The 20,697-nt window shown below is 30.3% G+C and overlaps 1 protein-coding gene across 4 annotated transcripts in view; it reads left to right on the top strand.

Moving 5' to 3' along the window:
- LOC136977101 (RNA binding motif protein, X-linked-like-1) overlaps window positions 1–20,697 on the top strand; it is a 50,653-nt gene that overhangs the window by 11,192 nt on the left and 18,764 nt on the right. For 3 of the 4 annotated variants that reach the window (XR_010881038.1, XR_010881037.1, XR_010881036.1), the window contains exons 4-6: window positions 2,481–2,610; window positions 7,357–7,592; window positions 10,678–10,752. Coding sequence is in view for 1 of the 4 variants with exons in the window: in XM_067272544.1 (XP_067128645.1) it covers window positions 2,522–2,610; window positions 7,357–7,592; window positions 10,678–10,752; window positions 14,089–14,240 (552 nt within the window). In the remaining 3 variants the exon portion in view is untranslated. Of the gene's footprint in view, window positions 1–2,480; window positions 2,611–7,356; window positions 7,593–10,677; window positions 10,753–14,088; window positions 14,806–20,697 lie in introns of those variants that run through there. The other variant, XM_067272544.1, reaches the window with a different exon arrangement.

Raw genomic sequence — 20,697 nt, 5'->3', positions numbered from 1 at the left:
GACAGTCATGCGCAGTCCCGAAATTTTTCCCACTTGCAAGAAGTGTCAGTCGCTGTAAGTCGGCCTATGAGTGAGGACGTGTAGTGAGCGCTCATCGGATCCATTAAGTTGGAAAATGACTGAACAACATGAGCAGGGATATTGCATCAAATTTTGCCAAAAGCTTGGCGATACCCAAGCAGAAACCATTTGCAAGATTCAACAGACTTTCGTGGGATGATGCCATGAGCAACACATGGATAAAGGAATGGTACAACTGCTTCAAAGAACATCAGTGGACAGCGAACCGCGTTCAGGCAGACCCTCAACAAGCCGAAATGAGACTGTCATTGAGCAAATGCGGACTTTGGTTATGGTGGACCGTTGTATCACAGTCCGAGAACTTGTGAACGAGACAGGAGCACATCAGTGGACAGCAAACCGCCTGAACGCAGTTTGCTGTCCACTGATGTGCGGCCATCTTTGAAGCGGTTGTATCATTCTTTATCCGTGTGTTGCTCATGCATCGTCCCATGAAAGCCTGTTGAATCTTGCAAATGGTTTCTGCTTGGGTATCGCCAAGCTTTTGGCAAAATTTGATGCAATATCCCTGCTCATGTTGTTCAGTCATTTTCCAACTTAATGGATCTGACGAGCGCTCACTACACGTCCTCACTCATAGGCCAACTTCCAGCAACTGACACTTCCTGCAAGCGGGAAAAATTTCAGGACTGCGCGTCATTGGTTTATGCGAGAAAAATAAAGGTCCGATACTTTTTGAACACCCCTCGTATGTTGTTTTTACAAGTTCAATAAAAATCTGGGTTAAATCTGTTACAACTGAAATTTTATCTATTATGTAATTGACTTTTGCCCATAATATCGACAAACAGTAATGAACAAATCATTATTACTACATTCAGTAGAATCTCCTTATTTTAGTGGTAACATCTGCTGAAAGAAAGCAAAAATATTTGGCATGTGAACCTGGAGAAAACATCCACAAACTACAGATAACGTGATTCTACTGTATAGTAATGGACTTTGATATAACAGACAAGTCCATAATAATGAGTAATTACAATAAAACAAACTTTTGTTTACAACAAACCAATTTCTTTGATTTCATGGTGGTCTGTTAAATTGAGCTTTTAACATACTTTCAACTACTCATCTGAATGATCTGAAACGTGAGTAGAAACTTATGAAACAGTTCAACATTATATGAATGGTACTTTGTAGCAAATGGCCTGTAACATATGCACACACCTATATATATATATATGTCTAAATTAGTGTAAAATAGACTCTTTACTAAACTAACATGTCCAGATGAAAACAAATTTTGAATGGAACAATGGAATGATTTGCTATATAAAATAACATTGTCAGCCAGAAACTTGTTTAACGTGGAAATGGGAATACATGTTTGTGGGAATATAACCTAAATAAAGCATAATTTTTTCTGGATAACATCAAAATAATAAGTCAAAAGAATTCAAAGTATTTCAAGACAAAATCACAGAAAAAATAAAGAAAATGCAACTGTTTTTTCAGTGATATAAAGAGTTTAATAGAACAAAATTCACACAAGTACTTTTGACAGTATTACTGTTGTCCTTGGGCAAGAAAGTTCTGACATAGACCATAAAAGACTCAAAACTGATGAATTGAAATTTTAAGTAAATCTTAAGAGCTTATAACTTATTGCTGTTTTTATAGATTTAACAATAATTATAAAGAGTAAAATGCAAGAAGATAAGTTATGCCATGTATAAACAAACTAATTACTAACTGTGACACAAAGGAGACCCTTTATTATTATTTTTAGCAGCCCTGAAAAGTGAAATCCATAAGTCTGGGTGTTTAAGGGTGGTATCATTAGTTAGGATGTATGAGGAATTGGTTTCTAAGCAGTTTTGAACCTTTTGTGTTCTATGTCGGAACTTTCTTATCTGAGGAAGATAATAACACACTTGAAAGTATTTGTGTGAATTTTGTTGAATTAAACTCCTTATAATGCTAGAAGACAGTTGCATTTTCTTTATTTTTTCTAAAATTCTAAATCATAATGCTGTAACTTGTGGTCTCAGATGTGATTGATTTTTTAGTGGTGAAGGCTAGAGTGTATTACTATTTTTTTTATTTTCTTTGAAATTTGTTTTTATTTTTAAATAAAGTATTAACAATTTGAACATTCTACAAATCAATTGGAATTTGGTTTTTACACTCTGAAGATGACCAGAGAAAGTCTGAAAGCATAGCATAATAGCATAGCAAAGAAAATTATTTTAATGGCTCATCTAAGCAGAGAGATACTGTTTTATTTGTAGTAAGAAGTTGATTCATTATTCAAAAGGTTATTATGTTGTTATAGAAATTTAAAGTTTAAAGGATAAATAAATAACTTTTGTAGATATTTGACTAATATTTATTTTTATTATTATTGTACATCACAAATCATCCACAGTATTACTATAAAATATTCATTTGTTTTTTAGGTGCTCCCAAAGATAATCAAAATAGAGGAGGTTATGGTGGTATGAATAGACCAAATGCACAACCTGGAGGCCCTCCTCCAAAAAGAGGTCGTTGGGATCCAGCCGGAAATTCATTTAGTGGAGGAAGGCGGTAATTTCCTTTTAATTAAAGTTTGAATTATAGATTTAATAATAATTATAAATTTATACATAAATGTCGTGTGTGTTTGCATGCATTTAATTCATATTATTAAGATGTTTTGAAATATTTAGATTGTGTTATCATAATTATTGTTAAGTATTTAATAACAAAGTAATAATATAAATGTTACTAGATTTTTATTAAATATTGTTATAACATATTTCCTGGATTTTAAGATGCACCACAAATTTGAAATTGAATTTTAAGGTTGTTGATTTTATGGTGGAGTACAAGCTGAACAAGAATTATCACTGCCTTAGTAGTTGTAACAGGGATGGTGATTTCCCATTTCTTTTTTATTTATACAACTCATACGGATCAAAGGCATGTTTAAATAATGTGTAGAGTAATTACAAACTAAGGACAACTTGTCATAATGCCAGATCAGCCACCAGATGAACAGCATGGTTTTCCTTTGTCCAGCACTATAACAGTAAAATTGTGCTCCCTTGAAATACAAAATCGCCATACAATATGTTATCTCAAAAAAAAAAAAAAAACTACATAAATTTGTTTTGCAAAGGTGAGTATTAGAAAAAGAGGAAAGAATTAAGACTAAATTGAAGGGGGAGAAATTTTGGATGATAGCAAATTGTTTAATTTGAGTTCTTTTCAACAATATACTGCACCTCATGAACCTATGACTGGTGTATAAATAAAAACAAACGAAAATCCACCACAAACATTTTCAAAATCCCAGAGTTCTTCTGCAGGTGTTAAATGGTCTTCTGATGGAACGCAAAAGCTTTGGAATACGACCAGTTGAACGGTTGTTTGAATCTGACGGACAAGGGGTTCTTTTCATTGACTTTGTTTGAAAGAAATTGGCATCAATCAACATGAACATGAACTGTCCATCTGTTTGCTTGTCATCTTCCTATATAGGCTTTCATGCCAACATTCTCTGAGTACACTTGCTAAAATGTACAATTCTATGCTCACTAAGCTAGAACGTCTATATATTATTGCAAAACACATTTTTTACTATATTCTAATAAATCTTTTAATTAGCTGAAAATGATAGTTTGTTTAAATTAACTTAAATAGCATAACACTCATTAGAGATGAGTGTTAAACTACCATCTTGTGTTAAATTTAATATTTATTAAGCATTAACATAAAAATAACAATCTACATCTGAGATTCAAATGAGAAAATAATTTATTGATAGCTAAGTTTAAAGATGAAAGTTAATCATGTTTCAATATTTAATAAGTGTTAAATTTTGCACTGTGGGATTCTAAAGATTCAAATTACAGAAAATGAATTTGGAATACTTTTTTAGTAATATTTATATCTAATTTATTTGGACTGAGAGCTGCTGATCTGATGTATAATTCTAAAATTAGTTGATGAATGGAGATAGTTTGAAACATTCCAGGTGATATAATATATATGACTTCTATATTTTTGTCTTTCTTAGGATTTAATTTAATTAATAAATTGTTTAGTGGTTTCTAAAACTAAATTTTTAAATATTTAATAATAATATCATAAATGTAAAAGTACATATATACAGTCAAACCTGTTTTTATGCGGGGGATAGGGACCGCATTAAAAAAAGACGCATTAAAAAAAAAATAGCACGAAACTTCACGAATGGCTGTAAAAAATAGTTTTCGCAACACAATTAAAAAATATTTTTTTTATGCGGTGAATAGGGACCGCATAAAAAAAGTCTCACATAGAAAATAACTCAAAACCGTACGAAATAGAATTTATTGACAACAGATGTCAGCACTTGACTGCATCGTCTGGTCTATCGTCTGTTTTACATATTTTTGTCCAGGTGGTGTTTTGTTGACTTAAAAAGTAAATTATTTCATTTTTCGCATATTCATGCAATAATATTACTATAATAAGTGCATTTATGCTATAATAAGTTTATTTAGCTATAATAAGTCAACGTGAGACATGACGAATCGCACGAGACTAGTCGCCAACTATACCGCACAAATAAAAAATCGCACCAAGAAAAACCGCATAAATTAAAAATTCGCATTAAAAAAATCGCACAAATAAAAATCGCACATAAAAAGAGTGCATAAAAACAGGTTTGACTGTATATAGAAAAAAATAACATACCATACAATTCAAAAATCTTTTAATGTAGCTGTCATAGTAGTCATTTGCAAATAAATATGTATTAATAATAAGTATGTGCATGCATAAACAAAAACAAAGATACCATACTAAATTAAAAGGAAAAAATTCAGTTTGACATTGCATAAAAAAATAAAGAAAATTTTAGTCTTGGAGCTACAAATAGCTGCTGTTAAAGGACTTCTGCATCACCCTGTGCATGAGTGTGTATACTAAATTTTTTTATAAGAAAATTATTCTAATAAATAATAAATGTTCCTGAAATTTACCTTCTTGACTTTATATTTCTAATAACTTGTCATTATTTGTCAGTATTTTAAATTTTTATTGTTTGGAAAAATGTTAAACATGAAACAAAAGTTTGTGTTGAATATCTTTAAATGCGGCATTATTCTAGATCTTTATCTTTTACGTTGCAAAGATTATCAATTAATTGTCAGATATCACGATACTCTATGATCTTTGTATACAGGAGAGATATTCCCTCTTTGGTACATCAAAAATATATATATACATGTACACAGATTATTAAGGTTTGACATGTAAATTTAACAGATGATAGAGGTCAATGAAAGGAACGTTTTTGTGAAGCCGCACCTAGGATCGGAAACAGAAATTGGCAGACTTGTGGCTCGCAAAAAATTTGGACACACCTGTATGGTAGGCAACACATCACACTTCTGCCTTCTCTGTCTTATTGTGTACATGTTTTGGGATAATGAATACTAGATACTCACAGTACAGTAAAGGAAACCTTATTTGATATCTTGCTGTGTATTTACAATAAATATTTGAAGTGGCAAATTCTAATGTCTGTACAGAATGTAATGATGACATGTTTTGCTGTACTCTCTCAAAGAGTGTCTCTTCTCTTCTGATAGTATCAAAAGCTGAAATAATATGGATAAACAGTTTTTCCTTTGTTTTCATTGGTATTTTATACACCATGCTCTTTACCTATCTCCAGAGGATGAAATTGGGAGGGATGAATTTAAATTTTATGGTATGCCAATTTTTATGTTTGGTCCTAGATTGCTTTATTAAAAAAAAAAAGCTCATCTCATCAACTTTTATCATGTATGTACCATTCCTTGACTTTACAGCATGTCAAACTTTAACACACCATGAAGAGGATGCTCTATTTATATTACAGTATACTCCCAATTGTCCAGGCTAATCACCGGTAATGGTGGCATAGGTAAGGTGGAAACACAGAGTCTGTTCTATCTGCAAGTCTGTTTTATTGAAAGCTTATCAATTTTTCTTTTATTAGATTTAATATGAAATTAAAAACTAAACATAATGGTTTATATATTATGAATAAAATCTGTTTCAAGGACAATAATTAATCAATTAATTAATAAGGTGTAGATGTGATCGAAGCTGAATAAAACTTTTGATGTAAACAGAAAATTTGGAAACATTTATTGAACTAGTGCCTTGCAGTTCACTATCAGTTTCTTGTATTATTAACTGAGAATGACAAGTGGTTGCCAGCTAAATATCATTGTAAAACTTCATTACCGTATATTTCCGCAGATAAGACGATAGTTGAATCATAAAAAAAGGCCCGGAAAATCCGGGGTTGTCTTGTAGGACAGATACAAAAAACTTAGATTGAAATTTATATAAATTAAAACCGTAATAGTAAAACGGACAAACCGTAATTATTTACTAGTAGAGAGTAGAGTATGTCCACAAAATAGAATAGGCCATACGACGTTTTTGTGGATAGTCAAGGTCATTACTCAAATGCCTGAATCAGTGCAAACATTTGCAACAATAGCAAGGCAAAAAATAAAATTTGTTCATTTGAAAAATTACGAATAGGACATAATTCCGTATACGCTATACAGTAGTATTATCCAGATGATGATTGCCGATCTAAACTAAATTCATAGGCCATTGATAGTTTGGGGGTCGTCTTATAGAACAGATATATGCTAAAACTATAAAACTTTGACAAAAATTTATACCTTGTCTTATCTGCGGAAATATACAGTAATTTTGCAATATAGGTGATTTATTAATAAAGAAATGATTCAAAATATTTCCTTAAAACAATTTTACAACTTACTTAATGAAAAAAAAATTATATATATATTTTCATTAAATATATATACTATATCTCGTAAAATAAGCATCCAATTTTTTAAATCTAAATATCCATTTCACACACAGCCAATCAACACTTTATTTAAAATAATTCTTTGTTTTATTAACATATACCAATTCTTAAATATATTTTAAAATATCTGACTGTAAGAAAAACAAATACGATCTACATTGCAATGTAAAAGGAATCTAATATAAATCATATCATGTATTAGTAGCATGGTTGTGCCACGTATCCACTAGTATTAATACATGAAGTTCAGAGTTTGTACATGTGTATATTTTATAATACACAAAACTCAGAACTTGGCACTTTGGAGGAAGGACATTAATATAAATATTATATTTATTTAAGTTAATGCATAAAATCCATACTCTATGAATATTGATTGTAATAAAATTGGACTATTAAATATTAGCAAAATGGTACATTTTGTAGTCCATTCACTCCTAATTGTTTTATTTTTGATATTGCAGTGACTATCAGGCACCTGGTAATACTGGATACGGAGATTATGGTGCAGCACCAGATGTACAGAGCACTTACCTTACGGGCACCGATTATCAAATGAACTCACAGTCGCCAGCAGAAGATTATTCGGGCGGATATAAAATGTCTTCGGATTCTAGGACGGGTTACCGTGGTGGATACACGGCTGCAACAACATATCCTAATAGTTATAATGGAGGAGGATACGGTGAAAGTAGTTACGGTACGTGAAAGTTTCTCTATCACGTTCGTACATTATAGCAGATTACGGTGAAATTTATTTAATGAATTTTGGTATTTTATTGTAATATGAAAATTTAAGATAGAAAATATTATTACTGTGCTCTGTGAAATGTACTTTGTTTATATAGTATAGAAAAAAAACAAGCAGCTATCACATGAACACAAGGAAGATGCTGTACACTTTGTGTGGATTAGTCATAGCTAGGTTATGTTGTTGTTTTAGAAATTTTGTGTTGTGCCTTTAACAGTTTTAGTTTTATACAAAGTGAGTATGTTGGAAAAAAGCAAAACTTCTCACTTCTATAATACAAAATGGGAAATAAAATACTTTTTGTTCTAATGAAGAATAAATGCTGCTATTTAGTTTATAATACTTCACTGTCTTAATCAAATATAGAAACCTGGATTATGATTATAGTGAAATAAATAGATGAAACTGTTTTGGAACATAATTTTATTTTAATAGAGGCCAATCTAATAAACTTTTACCAAAGAATAAAAATGTAGCTGAAGAGCTGCAACACATCTGACTATAGTACACTCATTACCATAAAAATTAGTGTACCAAGAAGGAGTTGTTGGAATTGAACAAAATTGTACATGTGTGAGTGTAATGGTGATGTAAGTGATTACAAAATGAAAGCAAAAGGATCATTTATTGCAGGAAATACTACAAATGAAGGGAGGTTCTTGTACCCTGTTGGGCCATCTCTAGCACAAATACATGATGTAATACGAGAGGGCATGGATGCATTCGAATGCCATAAGGTGTCCTGTGGCATCTCAATTCATGGTTGCTATAAGCAGTCCTCTACTTCAACCGAACTCCTAGACTGTCCAACTTGGCATCCTGGGTGATCCTAGACATGTTTAATTGGGGACAGGAAAACCAGGGAAGTGTGGATTTTGGCAAAGACAGTCTTGTGACACCCTTGCCATGTGGTTGAGCATTGTCCTGTTGGAAAATGGCTCTTGGGCACTCTACCAGAGAGGCAACATATGTGGCTGCAGGATGTTACTAACATACCCCTGGGCTGTCATGATTCCTTGGATCACTGCTAGAGGTGACCGGCTGTCATGTGATGGCATCCCAGACCATCACACCAGCTGTGGGGTGGTGTACTGCTCCAAAGCATAAGCAGGATTGAGGCATTCATCGTGGGGCCTCCAGACACAAACTTGACTGTTGTAGGTGCCCAAACTGAATATGGATTTATCACTGTAGACAACCCAGTTTCATTCTGTTGCAGTCCAATCCCATTGAGAGCAACACCACTCTAAATGGAGGCGACAGTGGTTGGTGACAATGGCAGCATACATTGGCTGCCGCAATACCAAATGTTCCTCACCCAGGTGCCTCAAAATGGTACGGACAGACATGAACCTGTAATGATGGTGCCACCTGTGTCAAGATGGTGGACAATGATACTTGCTGTGCACTTGTTGGAAGACCAAGTGGTCCTCTCAGATAGTGGCATCTTGAACCTGGTAGCTATATGTGCAAACCCTCTCTCATCTACTGGTCTCAACACCATCTCACAGTGTTGTCAGAACTGTCTAGGTGGCAGAACTGTTTGGAAAGATGACCATCTTGCATCTCTCAACCTGGTGATCCTTCCTTTCTCAAGCTTGATTAGTTCTTCATGTGGTCTTCAGTTGCAAAGTAAAGTCCTCTAGTGATAGTGTTTCTCTGCAACAGGTAAACTACAGACAGGATGCCTTTGCATGCTTTTTTATAAGCCAAGGGGTGCACTTTAACATCCTCTGCACCAGTTGGATTTGATAGAATATGGTAATGTAGCACTTTTGACAGTGTTGTCCTATCATATTCTATCAAACCAAACTTTTCTGAAGTGGAATTGTAATTTATGTTGAGAGAAATGGAAATTTGAATATTATTTCAACATATAAATAATGTTTATTATTTATATGTTGAAATAATGTAACAATTTCAGGATGGACAATAGTATGGTTGATAGTAAATTATTTCTTCGTCATGGTAATATGTCATTCTCAATTTTTTTTTCCACTGTGCTCTTCTCTGAAAGATAAAATTACAGTGCATCCGTTACAAATATCTAGTGAGAACAATGAGTACTGTACATTCCAGTATGCATCAAATGGTGCATTGGATGAATCGCAATGTATTAAATTTGTTTTGGTATTCATCGGCGAGTTCATCGGTGCAGCATCCGATGAATTTCTCACTTGATTGTGCTCGGATATGGTGAGCTTTGATGTAATATGTTTACCTCCTTGGTTATATAACTTATTAACACCATATTTACTAATGTGTTAACCCAAATATATTTTGACAAAATAAGTGTGCAAATGCCAATGCAGCTCTATTTCCTTTGCCATCATATTAGAGATCACCTGACATAGAAGCTTATTAACCTATCCCATGTTGAAATTTTTCTCACCAGTGCTGCAATGTCATGTATAAAATATGAGTTTATGTATAAAAAATGTAATAAAATACAGTATAGAAGTTGTTTACGTAAAATACTTCTAAAAGGTCATTAGGTCGCGACCCAAGATACGTTGGGAGTACCAGGGAGTAGGTTAAATCATTTGCTGGTGCATCAGTTGTGCGCGAGACTGATGCATACTGGAATGCACCCAGTGAGACAATGGTATAATGCAATATAAATCAATTGTGTATAATTTTAAAAATAATGAAATATTTAAATTTTTTATTAAGATAACGTGTTTTTATCAAGTTTTCGTTCAATGATTAAGTATTTTATATAAAAATTGGCAAGCTTTTGTTTTTGTAGTTGTTAAATTAAAATTCAATACATTTATTAGATCATACAAAAAAGGAATTTTTAATACAACCACCAAAGCCAAATTATCGGGCTAGAGTCGGCTATAATAATATTAATTATTTATTATAGCCGACTCTAGCCCGATAATTCGGCTTTGGTGGTTGTATAGCTTTATAACGGGTTAGTTGTTATTTATTTATGGAATTTTTAATAATTTTATATATAAAAAATTAAAAACATTTAAAATATTTTTGAAAAATTTTAAAACAAATAATAATAATTTTGTGATTCTAGATGGAAGAGGAAATTACGAAACATACACAAATCCTGCTGGTGCAGTTAGCAGTTACGGAAAAGATTATGGTCCTGGTATGTTTCGATTTTCATTCTTTTGACACTAATATAATTATTATTATTTTCTAATAATTAAAAATCTACTTAAATCTCTATTAATAACCAATTTAAAAATTTCAAAGAAACGAAACACCATCCATTGCCTTATTTATGAATTCTATCATTTTCAATATTTGCATAGAATGGACTAAAATTACATCATTAATAAGCAGTGTTTAATAGTTAACACTGATATTAATACATTGCATTTATGCTGGATATTATATTATATATATTTATAGGAAAAAACTGTCCAAAAATTCCCTTAATATAAAAATAAAATTACTTAAAGGGGATCTTATAAATACTTTAAGAATTTGAACTTGGACTCAAAAATAAAGAAAATATTCTGAGTGTTTAAATCATGAATTTAAAATTCTGATTTATATTTTAACAATGTATATATACATAATCTTTATAATCCAGCTAAATTTAAGACAAATGTCTTGTTAAATTGACTTCAGTATAAATTGATTTTGCTTAATATTTTTGAATTCATTACAAAAAAAAATAATTTTTTGATGATTCAATTAATTTATTATAAAATCTGTCCACAAAATCCTTACTCACTGCAGTTTGAATGCTTGATTTATTAAAATAAAATATATAATATTAAAGATTATGGCTGAAGAAAGCTTATTTGCCATAATGCAAACAATATTCACTGTACCGAAAAGACTTCTACAATTATCTACGAATTTAAAATTAAATAAAACTTTTGCATATAGTGTTTAAATGAACAATATAAAACCATTCAATAAATGTTAAGCTTAAATACTTTTATAAATAAATATATACAAAGGTTTTTAAGTAATTGAGGTCATTTTTTCCAACTATTGCCATTACATTATTAATTATATTTTAATAAACTATTAAAAATGTTATATGGTTTACTTTTAACTAAAATTATTTTACTATGATCTAATTCATAATTTGTTTATAACGAATAATACAATAAAAACATTGATTAACAAGTTCTGTATCACAAGTGTCCAAAAAAAAAAAAATACTATGTGAACTATTATTGATGATGATGATTATTTATAACTGTTGAGTGAAATTACTACTACTAAAGTAAGGCGTTAACAAAATGTTTAATTGTAATAAATTCATAATTAAATAGGAAAAATTATGTTCTTCATTTCAGCTGGTATTTGAGTCTTAGTGGCATTGATTATGTAATATATAAATCTCAAAATTGAGAATTGATTTATTTACGATTGGAGACAATATTTGGATAAGCTAAATTATGTAATTATTTTAATGAAGTATTAATTTTTTATATATTATAAATTTGCTTTTGAAAAAATATTAAGTTAGAAACATCTATAGTCTTAAATTGGATTTTAATCCAGATAAAAAATAAAATATTATAGTGTGTAAAACTTACAAATATTTTTTAGAGGCAACTGGGAGTTTACGTATAAAAAATGTAATAAAATACAGTGTAGAAGTTGTTTACGTAAAATACTTCTAAAAATTATTGAATAATAACAATAAAAGTTCTCCACTATTCTGGCTATGAAAACCTGAGAGCTAGACAAAATTATGGATGCCTCATTTTGTTTAACTTTTTGTCTATTAAAAGTTACTTCTATCTGAAGTTGTAAATAGTTTTATCTCTAAGATGATTCTGTTAATACTCCTTTATTTTGACTTTTAGCCATCTATGAGTCATAGAATTTGAAATGATTCTAATTCTTGTATAAAAGTAGAATTTATAAATGCCAAATTGCAGCTATAATCAGTCAGTCAAAGCAGTTAAGGTGTTACCCACCATTCTGGTAGATCCAAGATTGAATCTAGGTGGTAAAAAAAATCCCAAGAGTTTTGGGTGGTCTGTCCCTCGTCACCCATTATTCCAGTGTGAGTCTGGCCGAATCTACAGTTGGATTGAAAAAGTCCCTCTTGCTGCTCACGAGACAGAGTCCAAAAAAAGGGCCAGATTTTTCTAAGTGTTGGAAAAAATTTTGTTTGTTCTTAACTAAAGAATGTGATGTATGTTTATTACTATCAGGCTTACAGAAGTTAGTGCTGATTTTTAGATACAATAGTTTAGCTGAACAGCATTCCTGATAAAGTGAACATTTTTAACGTCGTCATTTTTTCATCAAAAGAAGGAAAACTCTTTTGATTAAACTTTTGAATGATACTATTTTATACCTGAAAATATCATTTAACATGTGCATAAGAATGGAAGATCTCCTGTAAACAAGATGCTTATCAAGAAACTAAATCATAACTGTTGTTTGTCTGATCGATATCTAGCGTTAAGCCTTCTGTACTTGAATTTCCCCCCCATAAAATCTATGTAATTATCTCGTCTTTCAACGTATGAAAAGGACATCTATATATCTGAATTTGCAGAATGTATGTTGATTGTAGGCAGGACACACTAAAAACAACAGCAAAAATTTAGCAGATTTTCCTGCTATCCAATAATCATCCATATCATTTGTTTATGTATTCCCCCTTCAAAGTGAGATAAGTGAATTACTGCACGCAAGAGGTTAATTTTAGGTTAAAATGACAAGTTTGTTTATTCTGTTTGGGAATATATTCATAAACTGTTGAACATTAATAATTTAGTCTTAAAATAAAAATGTGCAGTATAATTTGAAATAATAAAATTGCACTCCAGCAATGTAATTTTGAACATCACAAAATTTGTTTGTAAACTCTAAACTTAATTTTGCTTTATGTATTTGCTTGCACATGAAAAAAATAGCATGAAGATATCTTTAAATGAGATATATTAAGCATTTGATATGCTTTAATATCAAGCAAAATTTATTAGCATTTATTAAGAATTTTAATATAAAAGCATACTTTTGAAAATAAATCTTTCAAACAGAAGGTTATTTAAAAAGCTATTGTTTTTGACTGCCTCAACTGCATTTATTCCTGTTTATAAAAAATATTTTTAGTAATATTAAAACCATAAAAATGAATTAAATGAATAATTATGAATTAAATCATAGCATATAAAAATATTATGATGATATAATGTTTTTTACTTTTGCCGTTTTAATTGTTGGAAAATTTGACACAATTGTGAAAATTCTTAGAGAGTGTTTTAGTATATTACACTCTAAAAAAGTTAATTGTAAATTTGAAATTTTATTCCTGATAAACTTTAAAAAAATATACTATTTATGAATTTTTAATTGCAATTGTTTCATGATTATATAAGAACAAAATTTATAAAATTTACAATCATTTGAAAACCCAAAATTGACTGCCTTGAAATTAAAATATGAAGCTTGACATAAATTGCTAATTATTGCTTTTGCCCAATCATGATATTTACAGGTGGTTCCAGGCCTGGTAGTGATGATCGTTACGGTTATGACAGCTATGGAGGTACGCCCTCCTACAACCAATCACGCGATAATTACGGTGGTTCGACCACGGGCTACGGCCCTCCCCGCGGGGGCGGAGTTCCACCTCCGCGACATTACTAGCTCGAGAAAGGAAGCGCCAACTGTCATTTACACAGATTAATACTTACGAAACGTGATTAGATTCGTTTAATTGTCCAATTTTTGTAGGAATACTTGTATCAGTGATTATGATTGACATTTCATGTTTCGAAAATGTACAGATTCACACAAAAGCTTTTTAAATCATTATACCGAAAATCTATAGAATACGACCGATAAATAATCACAGCCCTTCATCATCCATTTTGAACCCATAATTATTCATGTATTTGGGTAATTGTTTAATGTATTGTTCTTTGCTGTATATAGGTATCATGTTATAAAAAATCATTTCATTTTTAAAACAACGTCATTGTAACAAGCTATTAGTGAAAGAGCTTTTGTAATGTGATGCGTTGGGTGACGTTTCTTTACATAGCCAAGTATTTAACCATCGACCGATCATTTTCACTGAATTTATCAAATGTACGTGAATTTTTATTGTGAAAATATAGTTAATATTTCTGTATTCGCAGTAAGTTGGTGCATAAATATGGTTGTTTTATCTGAATTATTGCTTAAATAAAATAAAAGATTTTAAACTAAATATATTATGAGAGAGGTAATAAAATTATTTAAAACATAATTAGTTCAACACATCAACATACATGCTTTGTAATCCCTTAAATATTGGAAAACTGAATTGGTAAACGAGATGCACATGGTCGTAGCGTAATCATTGCAATTGAGAATAAAAGTCGATTAGAAAAATTATAACGAATATTCAAGAAGTGGGTTTTTGTTCTAATGATTATCTCTAAATATATAATTGTTCTCATTTACATTTATATTTGCGTATAATTCATTTGGCCCAAAATCACATGATGAAGTATTGCCCCATTGTTGAATTTCTTACGGGATATTTATAGCCGTAAATTAGTCGTTTTGAAATTTGGATCAAATCACCGTCTTGTCAGAATTTTAGTGGCTATGATTAATTTTAGAAGAAAGAAAAAATTGTTGAAGGAGGATATGTACTCGCACAAACTTCTGGGTGGTTTATTAAGTTACTAATAGAGACGCCCAACTGGTTTTTCACTTCCAAAAATATATATATCATATTTGCCAGCATATAACACTCACTTTTTTTCCAAAATAACTATGTATGAAAACGGGGTACATCTTATATGCTGACAAATACGATAATTCAGAATTATAAAATGTGATAACGTCTTGATCCATCATTTCGTGGCACTGCCATAGAGGATTTATAAATTATAACTATTTTGCAGTTTGTAAATAACCCGGAAGAAATTTAAGAATGTTTGGTTTGTTGACTTAACATTATTCATTAATTTTCTAGTAGTATCAATGTTATAAAGTTATTCTATGATAATTTCATATAAATTGCCTCTCTTCACATTTAATATACTGTATAAAAGATTTTTAAAAAGAACTACTTAAGAAACTGATTTAAAAACGATCGCAGTTAATCTATTAATTTATATTTCTTATATATATATTTATTTATTAGACGTGATAAACTTCAATATTTTTCAACAAAAATTCGTTAAGAAATTAAAACATTTTTACTGCTATTTTTTAAACGATTAAAACTTAATTTTGAAGCAGGCGTTTAAGAAAACTTTTAATGTTAATAAGCAATAAGAACAAGTATTCCCTAATTGCAAAATAAAGAGAAAAGTTCATTAAATTAAGAGGAAAATAAACTCCGAAAATAAAAATATTTCAAATTATATCTTGAATGAATATTATATTTAATTATTTTAAATTTATATATGTTGTTATAATTACAATAATATGAAAGAAAGCAGAAAAGTCCTTTTCTTTAAAATTTTTTAAAGGGAAAAAATAAGAGAAATCATTGCACAAATCAGTAAATATGTAATGAATATTTAAGTAAATAATAAACTATTTGTAAACTTATTTTAAATGACAGAAAATTGTCTCATATAAAATATTAGCCAACGTCAAATATATTTTCACGAATTCTGATATCAAAATTAAAAGTATTAGTACATTACGCTCAATAGTAAATATAGAAGGCAGGTCAAATTATATGCATTCATTTCATTTCTTTTCACTTAGACTAACTGCAACAGTAAAATAATGAATATTTCTTTAAGCATTTGCAAACCTTTATTAAACATTGAGAATAGAAGTTTAAACCAAAATTTCCAGCATGTAGTGGGCAGCATGGGACTCTATTAAAGGGAAAAATTAATTATGTACAATGTATAAGATTAATAAAATATTTTCATGTAAAATAATTGATAAGGATAAAAATTATCACGGAGATTTATACTAGGCGCGTATAAAAATATTTAACACGTGTTGTAAAAACGTTTATAGAATTTTTTAAATACATATTCCATTTTGTATTAGATCTTTATAAACAGTAAGAGCATATTCTAATGCTAATTTCTCAATATTTTAGTATTCATAGTATTAGTTACTTTTTAGTTGTATACTTTAGTCGAACCAAAACCGTCTTTGGGAATCATTTATTGCTAAAAATTAATTTGTCAAACTTAAATCTTTCTTAATAATTAACTTTGTCGGCACACAAATAGGTTCGATGGCATTTTGCTTTAAGAAAATATAAGTTACAAAGTACTGTTTAAAGTAGAAGAATTGCATTTAAACATCAAAACAAAAGAGAAAGGCAAAATATAATCTTGGATCAACAGTTATTATTTTGTCTTTCTTGGACCCCTTAGTAATCACGAGAAGCCGGCCGAAAACCAGAATTATTTTTTGAACGACCAGCTAAAAATAAAAAGTCTGTATTTACGGTGTTTTTGTGATTTCAGTGATTTCGTTTGGCAAAAGTCCTTCTCACATTGGCTTTTGTTTGAGTTCCAAACCGACTCGTGCAAATCCCAACAGTTAATGGTAATTAGTTTACTTGAAAGTTTTTCTGTTTATCAACGGCATCACTCATTTGAAGATTGTCGAACCTTCTTTGACATTTTTTGTATTTTTACATTTAAGATACAGCCGGCAATCCATTTTCTAAATACTAATTCCTGTGTGAAACAGTCAAATACGTGAATATGCAAATGCACGTAAATAAGTGTCCGTAGGTAGAACCAGAAACAATCAAAATGAATTTGTGGGGTTATCCGATGATTTCTGGTGGTCGTGTGCTGTCGGAATATGCACTCTTCGAGTCGTGAGCCCATGTTCAAGTCACTGGCACGTTTGTTTAGTATTTGATTAATTTTCATAAAATTGGCAAAAAAAATCCTAAGATATTAAACTGTAGTGTGTATATTAACTCTATTTTTAATGTGTACAGATACATAGTTTTTAAAATTAAAATATATTTCACTTACTTATTTACTAAAGTTAATACCGTAAGGTAGACGAATGCCGTCTCTCAATTAACAAAGGCCCATTTAAAAGCATAAAGTAAAACACAAAACAATACATAACAACAACAAAGATAAATGTATAATGAAAAGTACCTAATGTAAGAAAAGTTTTATTTATTTGACCAAATTAATAAATTTAAAAAATACTGAAATTATTAAAGAAAAATTGGCAAATTCAAAAATCACAAATTTGTCTTCCAAATTTGAATATCATCATTAAATACCAAGTTTAAATCTGTCGTGCAGATTGGATTCTTTCTCTCGCCAAGTAAGTATTATTCTCATAGTTTATCATAAATTCAAGCATTCAGCTATTAGAAAATTCTCTTGTGACAAACTGGAAAGTTCGGTTGCAATTCTGTAAAAATGTACAGTGGCAAACTCGTAAACTCGTCCTTAGCTCAGTAATTTTACGGCCATTTGAGTTAATGACGAATATAGTTAATAGAACGGTGTTTAATTTGACTACAATTTCTTACTATACTACACTAGATTGAGAAAAAAAATAACATTTTTTATTCTGCTTTTTCTAAATTTAAATCATTAGCATGCAAAGAGTCCGCCTTTTGTTTATGGCTAGACAAAAACATTTGCTACATCTTTAGTTATTAATGCTTGCCATAGTTGATTAGCCTAACTTAAGATGTGATTTCCCCTCCCCCATATTATATTTGTATCAGTGATGTTTTGGTTTATCTTTGGCTATTTACTAAGGCTTGTGTGAGTATATATTTTTATTGTAATAGTTTCTATTCCTCGATAATTCATTGTGCAGCCGTGTGTGTGCAATTATTTTCCTTTCAAAAGTCGTAATTTTAATGACAATAATTTAATCATTCGCATCTATGCACGACGGAGAAAAGATGACATTTGTACTACTAGAGTTTGCTTTTTTAAGTCATTTGTTTGGTGCAGATGTCTGCGGGCCTTGCGAATAGTGTGTGATACTCTAACTTCACAGAAAATGGCTGCAGATAGATAGTTTAGGTGTCATTGGAAAGAGAATTGAAAAATGAAGAGATTTTTTTCAAAGAGCAAATTGTTTTGTATATATTGCAGTTTAAACTTTATATACTGGCAGAATGTGATGTGTCGAAGGTGTGTTTACCAATCAGTCATTAGTGCATGGTGCAGTAATCAATTAAGACAGTGCAATAAGAAATTGCAAATTTTTTGGACTGACTAATAGTACAGTTATAGGATGTTCTCCAAAATTAGATAATGTAGTCGAAACATTGTAAGTTTACCATAGACCAAACTCAGCAGCAGACAATTGAATGATGATAAAATGATTATAAATAAACCAAATTACTCGTGAATTTTGTTTTATTTTTTCCAAAACATCGACAGACCTACCACAGTTATTCGGAATGGTGCAATTTGGTTCGAATTTGCTATTCTCTTCAATTTAGCTTTGAACAAATTGTATCTGTTATAAAATCCAAATGATAATATTTTGCTCCCTTTTTGTTATGAAGCACACGCACAATTTATTTGCAGACTTTAAACTTAATAAGAAAAATTTTTACTATATAATTTTTATCAGTTTGTGTAGCTTTCAGAATATCCAGGAGCAAATCTTGTAGGTGATTTTCTTTTCTTTTTTTTTAATTTGTGTAAAGAAATAAACAATATAAAAGTTCTATCACTCTAAAATTATATTATAACTATTATTTTAAAGAAATAATGAAACTCCTGTTAGCAATAAAAAGTCTTTTGAGGGTGATTATTGTCTCTGTCTAGATCTGTCTGTACTAACTTAAGTTAGAATTGCAAGATTGAACAAATAATTTTTAGTTATATTTACTTTGGTTTATGATTTCTACTGCCTAATAGTATATTAATGGTATTCTCAAAGGAGTTATGATTTGAACTTTAAGATAGAAATAATTACTATTTATTCTGTATTTCTGAAATTACAGTGACCGTTTTCCTTCTCTTCTGTTTATTTTTATATACATATGCAACCTTAATATTCTAAAACACTTCTACAACAAATTATTAGTAATTTGTTGTAATGGCAATTAAGAATTGGTTGGCTGCTTAGTTAAGGTATTGTTTAACTGTGACGGGGAATTTGGGTTAAAATCCACTCTGAAATAGTGTGAATTCGATATCATTCTCTATGCTGCTTGACTAATTTGTAGCAAAGGCATGCCTGTAGTGAGTGTAATTGTCAGTAGTTTGTGTAGACAAATCGGTTATGGCCGTATTTGCAACCGAAGGATCGAGAGTTAGAAGCCGACCGATTACCATTTGCTTTACTTTTAGTACACGAAGCTTATCGGTTTGCTTCCGACTCGCAATTCTCGGTTGCAAATAAGGATGTTAATCTGTCGATTAATACTTACATTTGCATTTATCTTTTATCGATCAAGCAATAAATTTAGAATAATTCCGTGTTTGATATAGCAGAATGGATTCTAATAATTATAGCTTTGGAAGTAGTTTTTTTTTTCCTTGCTCGTAACATTATCTTCCAATAGATAACGTACACGTAGCAATAGAAGTATCTGTCGCTTATTGAAGCTTGCTGTAGTTACTGTAGTAGTATTGCTTACTGTAGTTACCACTTACAATGCTACCCCATACACTGTGTTAATAAGTCCTAATAAGATTAGATAAGATGCCGCTACAAATATTTTATCAACTTTGTTTGATGTTATATTTCACAGATTATCAATGATATAATAAAATTTATTTTTTTCAATTTTGTTTCAGATGTACAAGTTTTCTTAATGTTTAAAAAAAGTTATGTAAATTATAAAAGAAATTCTAAAATGGTCATAAAATTCACATTCTAACGAGATCTTAAAATCTCTACAAACTTGGAGCTTTTCATATCAGTATATTATTAAAGAAGTAGGAAAAAGGGAACTGTAGTGGCGATATTAAGTGGAAAGAGTGGGTGACTGTAGATTAAAATATTTCTTAATTGGAAGAATTAAAATGGAAAAAAGTTTCATCTCAATTTTTTTATCGTTCAAATGGAACAAATGTAGTTACGAAGGTACCCAACTCGCAGATATTTAAATGTTCTTTTAATGAAATGTTATTCGGTCAAGTAAAGAAATTTATGATTTCAAATATTTCAGGTTAAA

The sequence above is a fragment of the Centruroides vittatus genome, unplaced genomic scaffold, assembly GCF_030686945.1.
Source record: "Centruroides vittatus isolate TY-2023 unplaced genomic scaffold, ASM3068694v2 contig_1112, whole genome shotgun sequence".
Lineage (NCBI taxonomy): Eukaryota > Metazoa > Arthropoda > Arachnida > Scorpiones > Buthidae > Centruroides > Centruroides vittatus.
The sequence above is the reverse complement of the archived record's forward strand: the minus strand, read 5'-3'. Positions and strand labels throughout refer to the sequence as shown.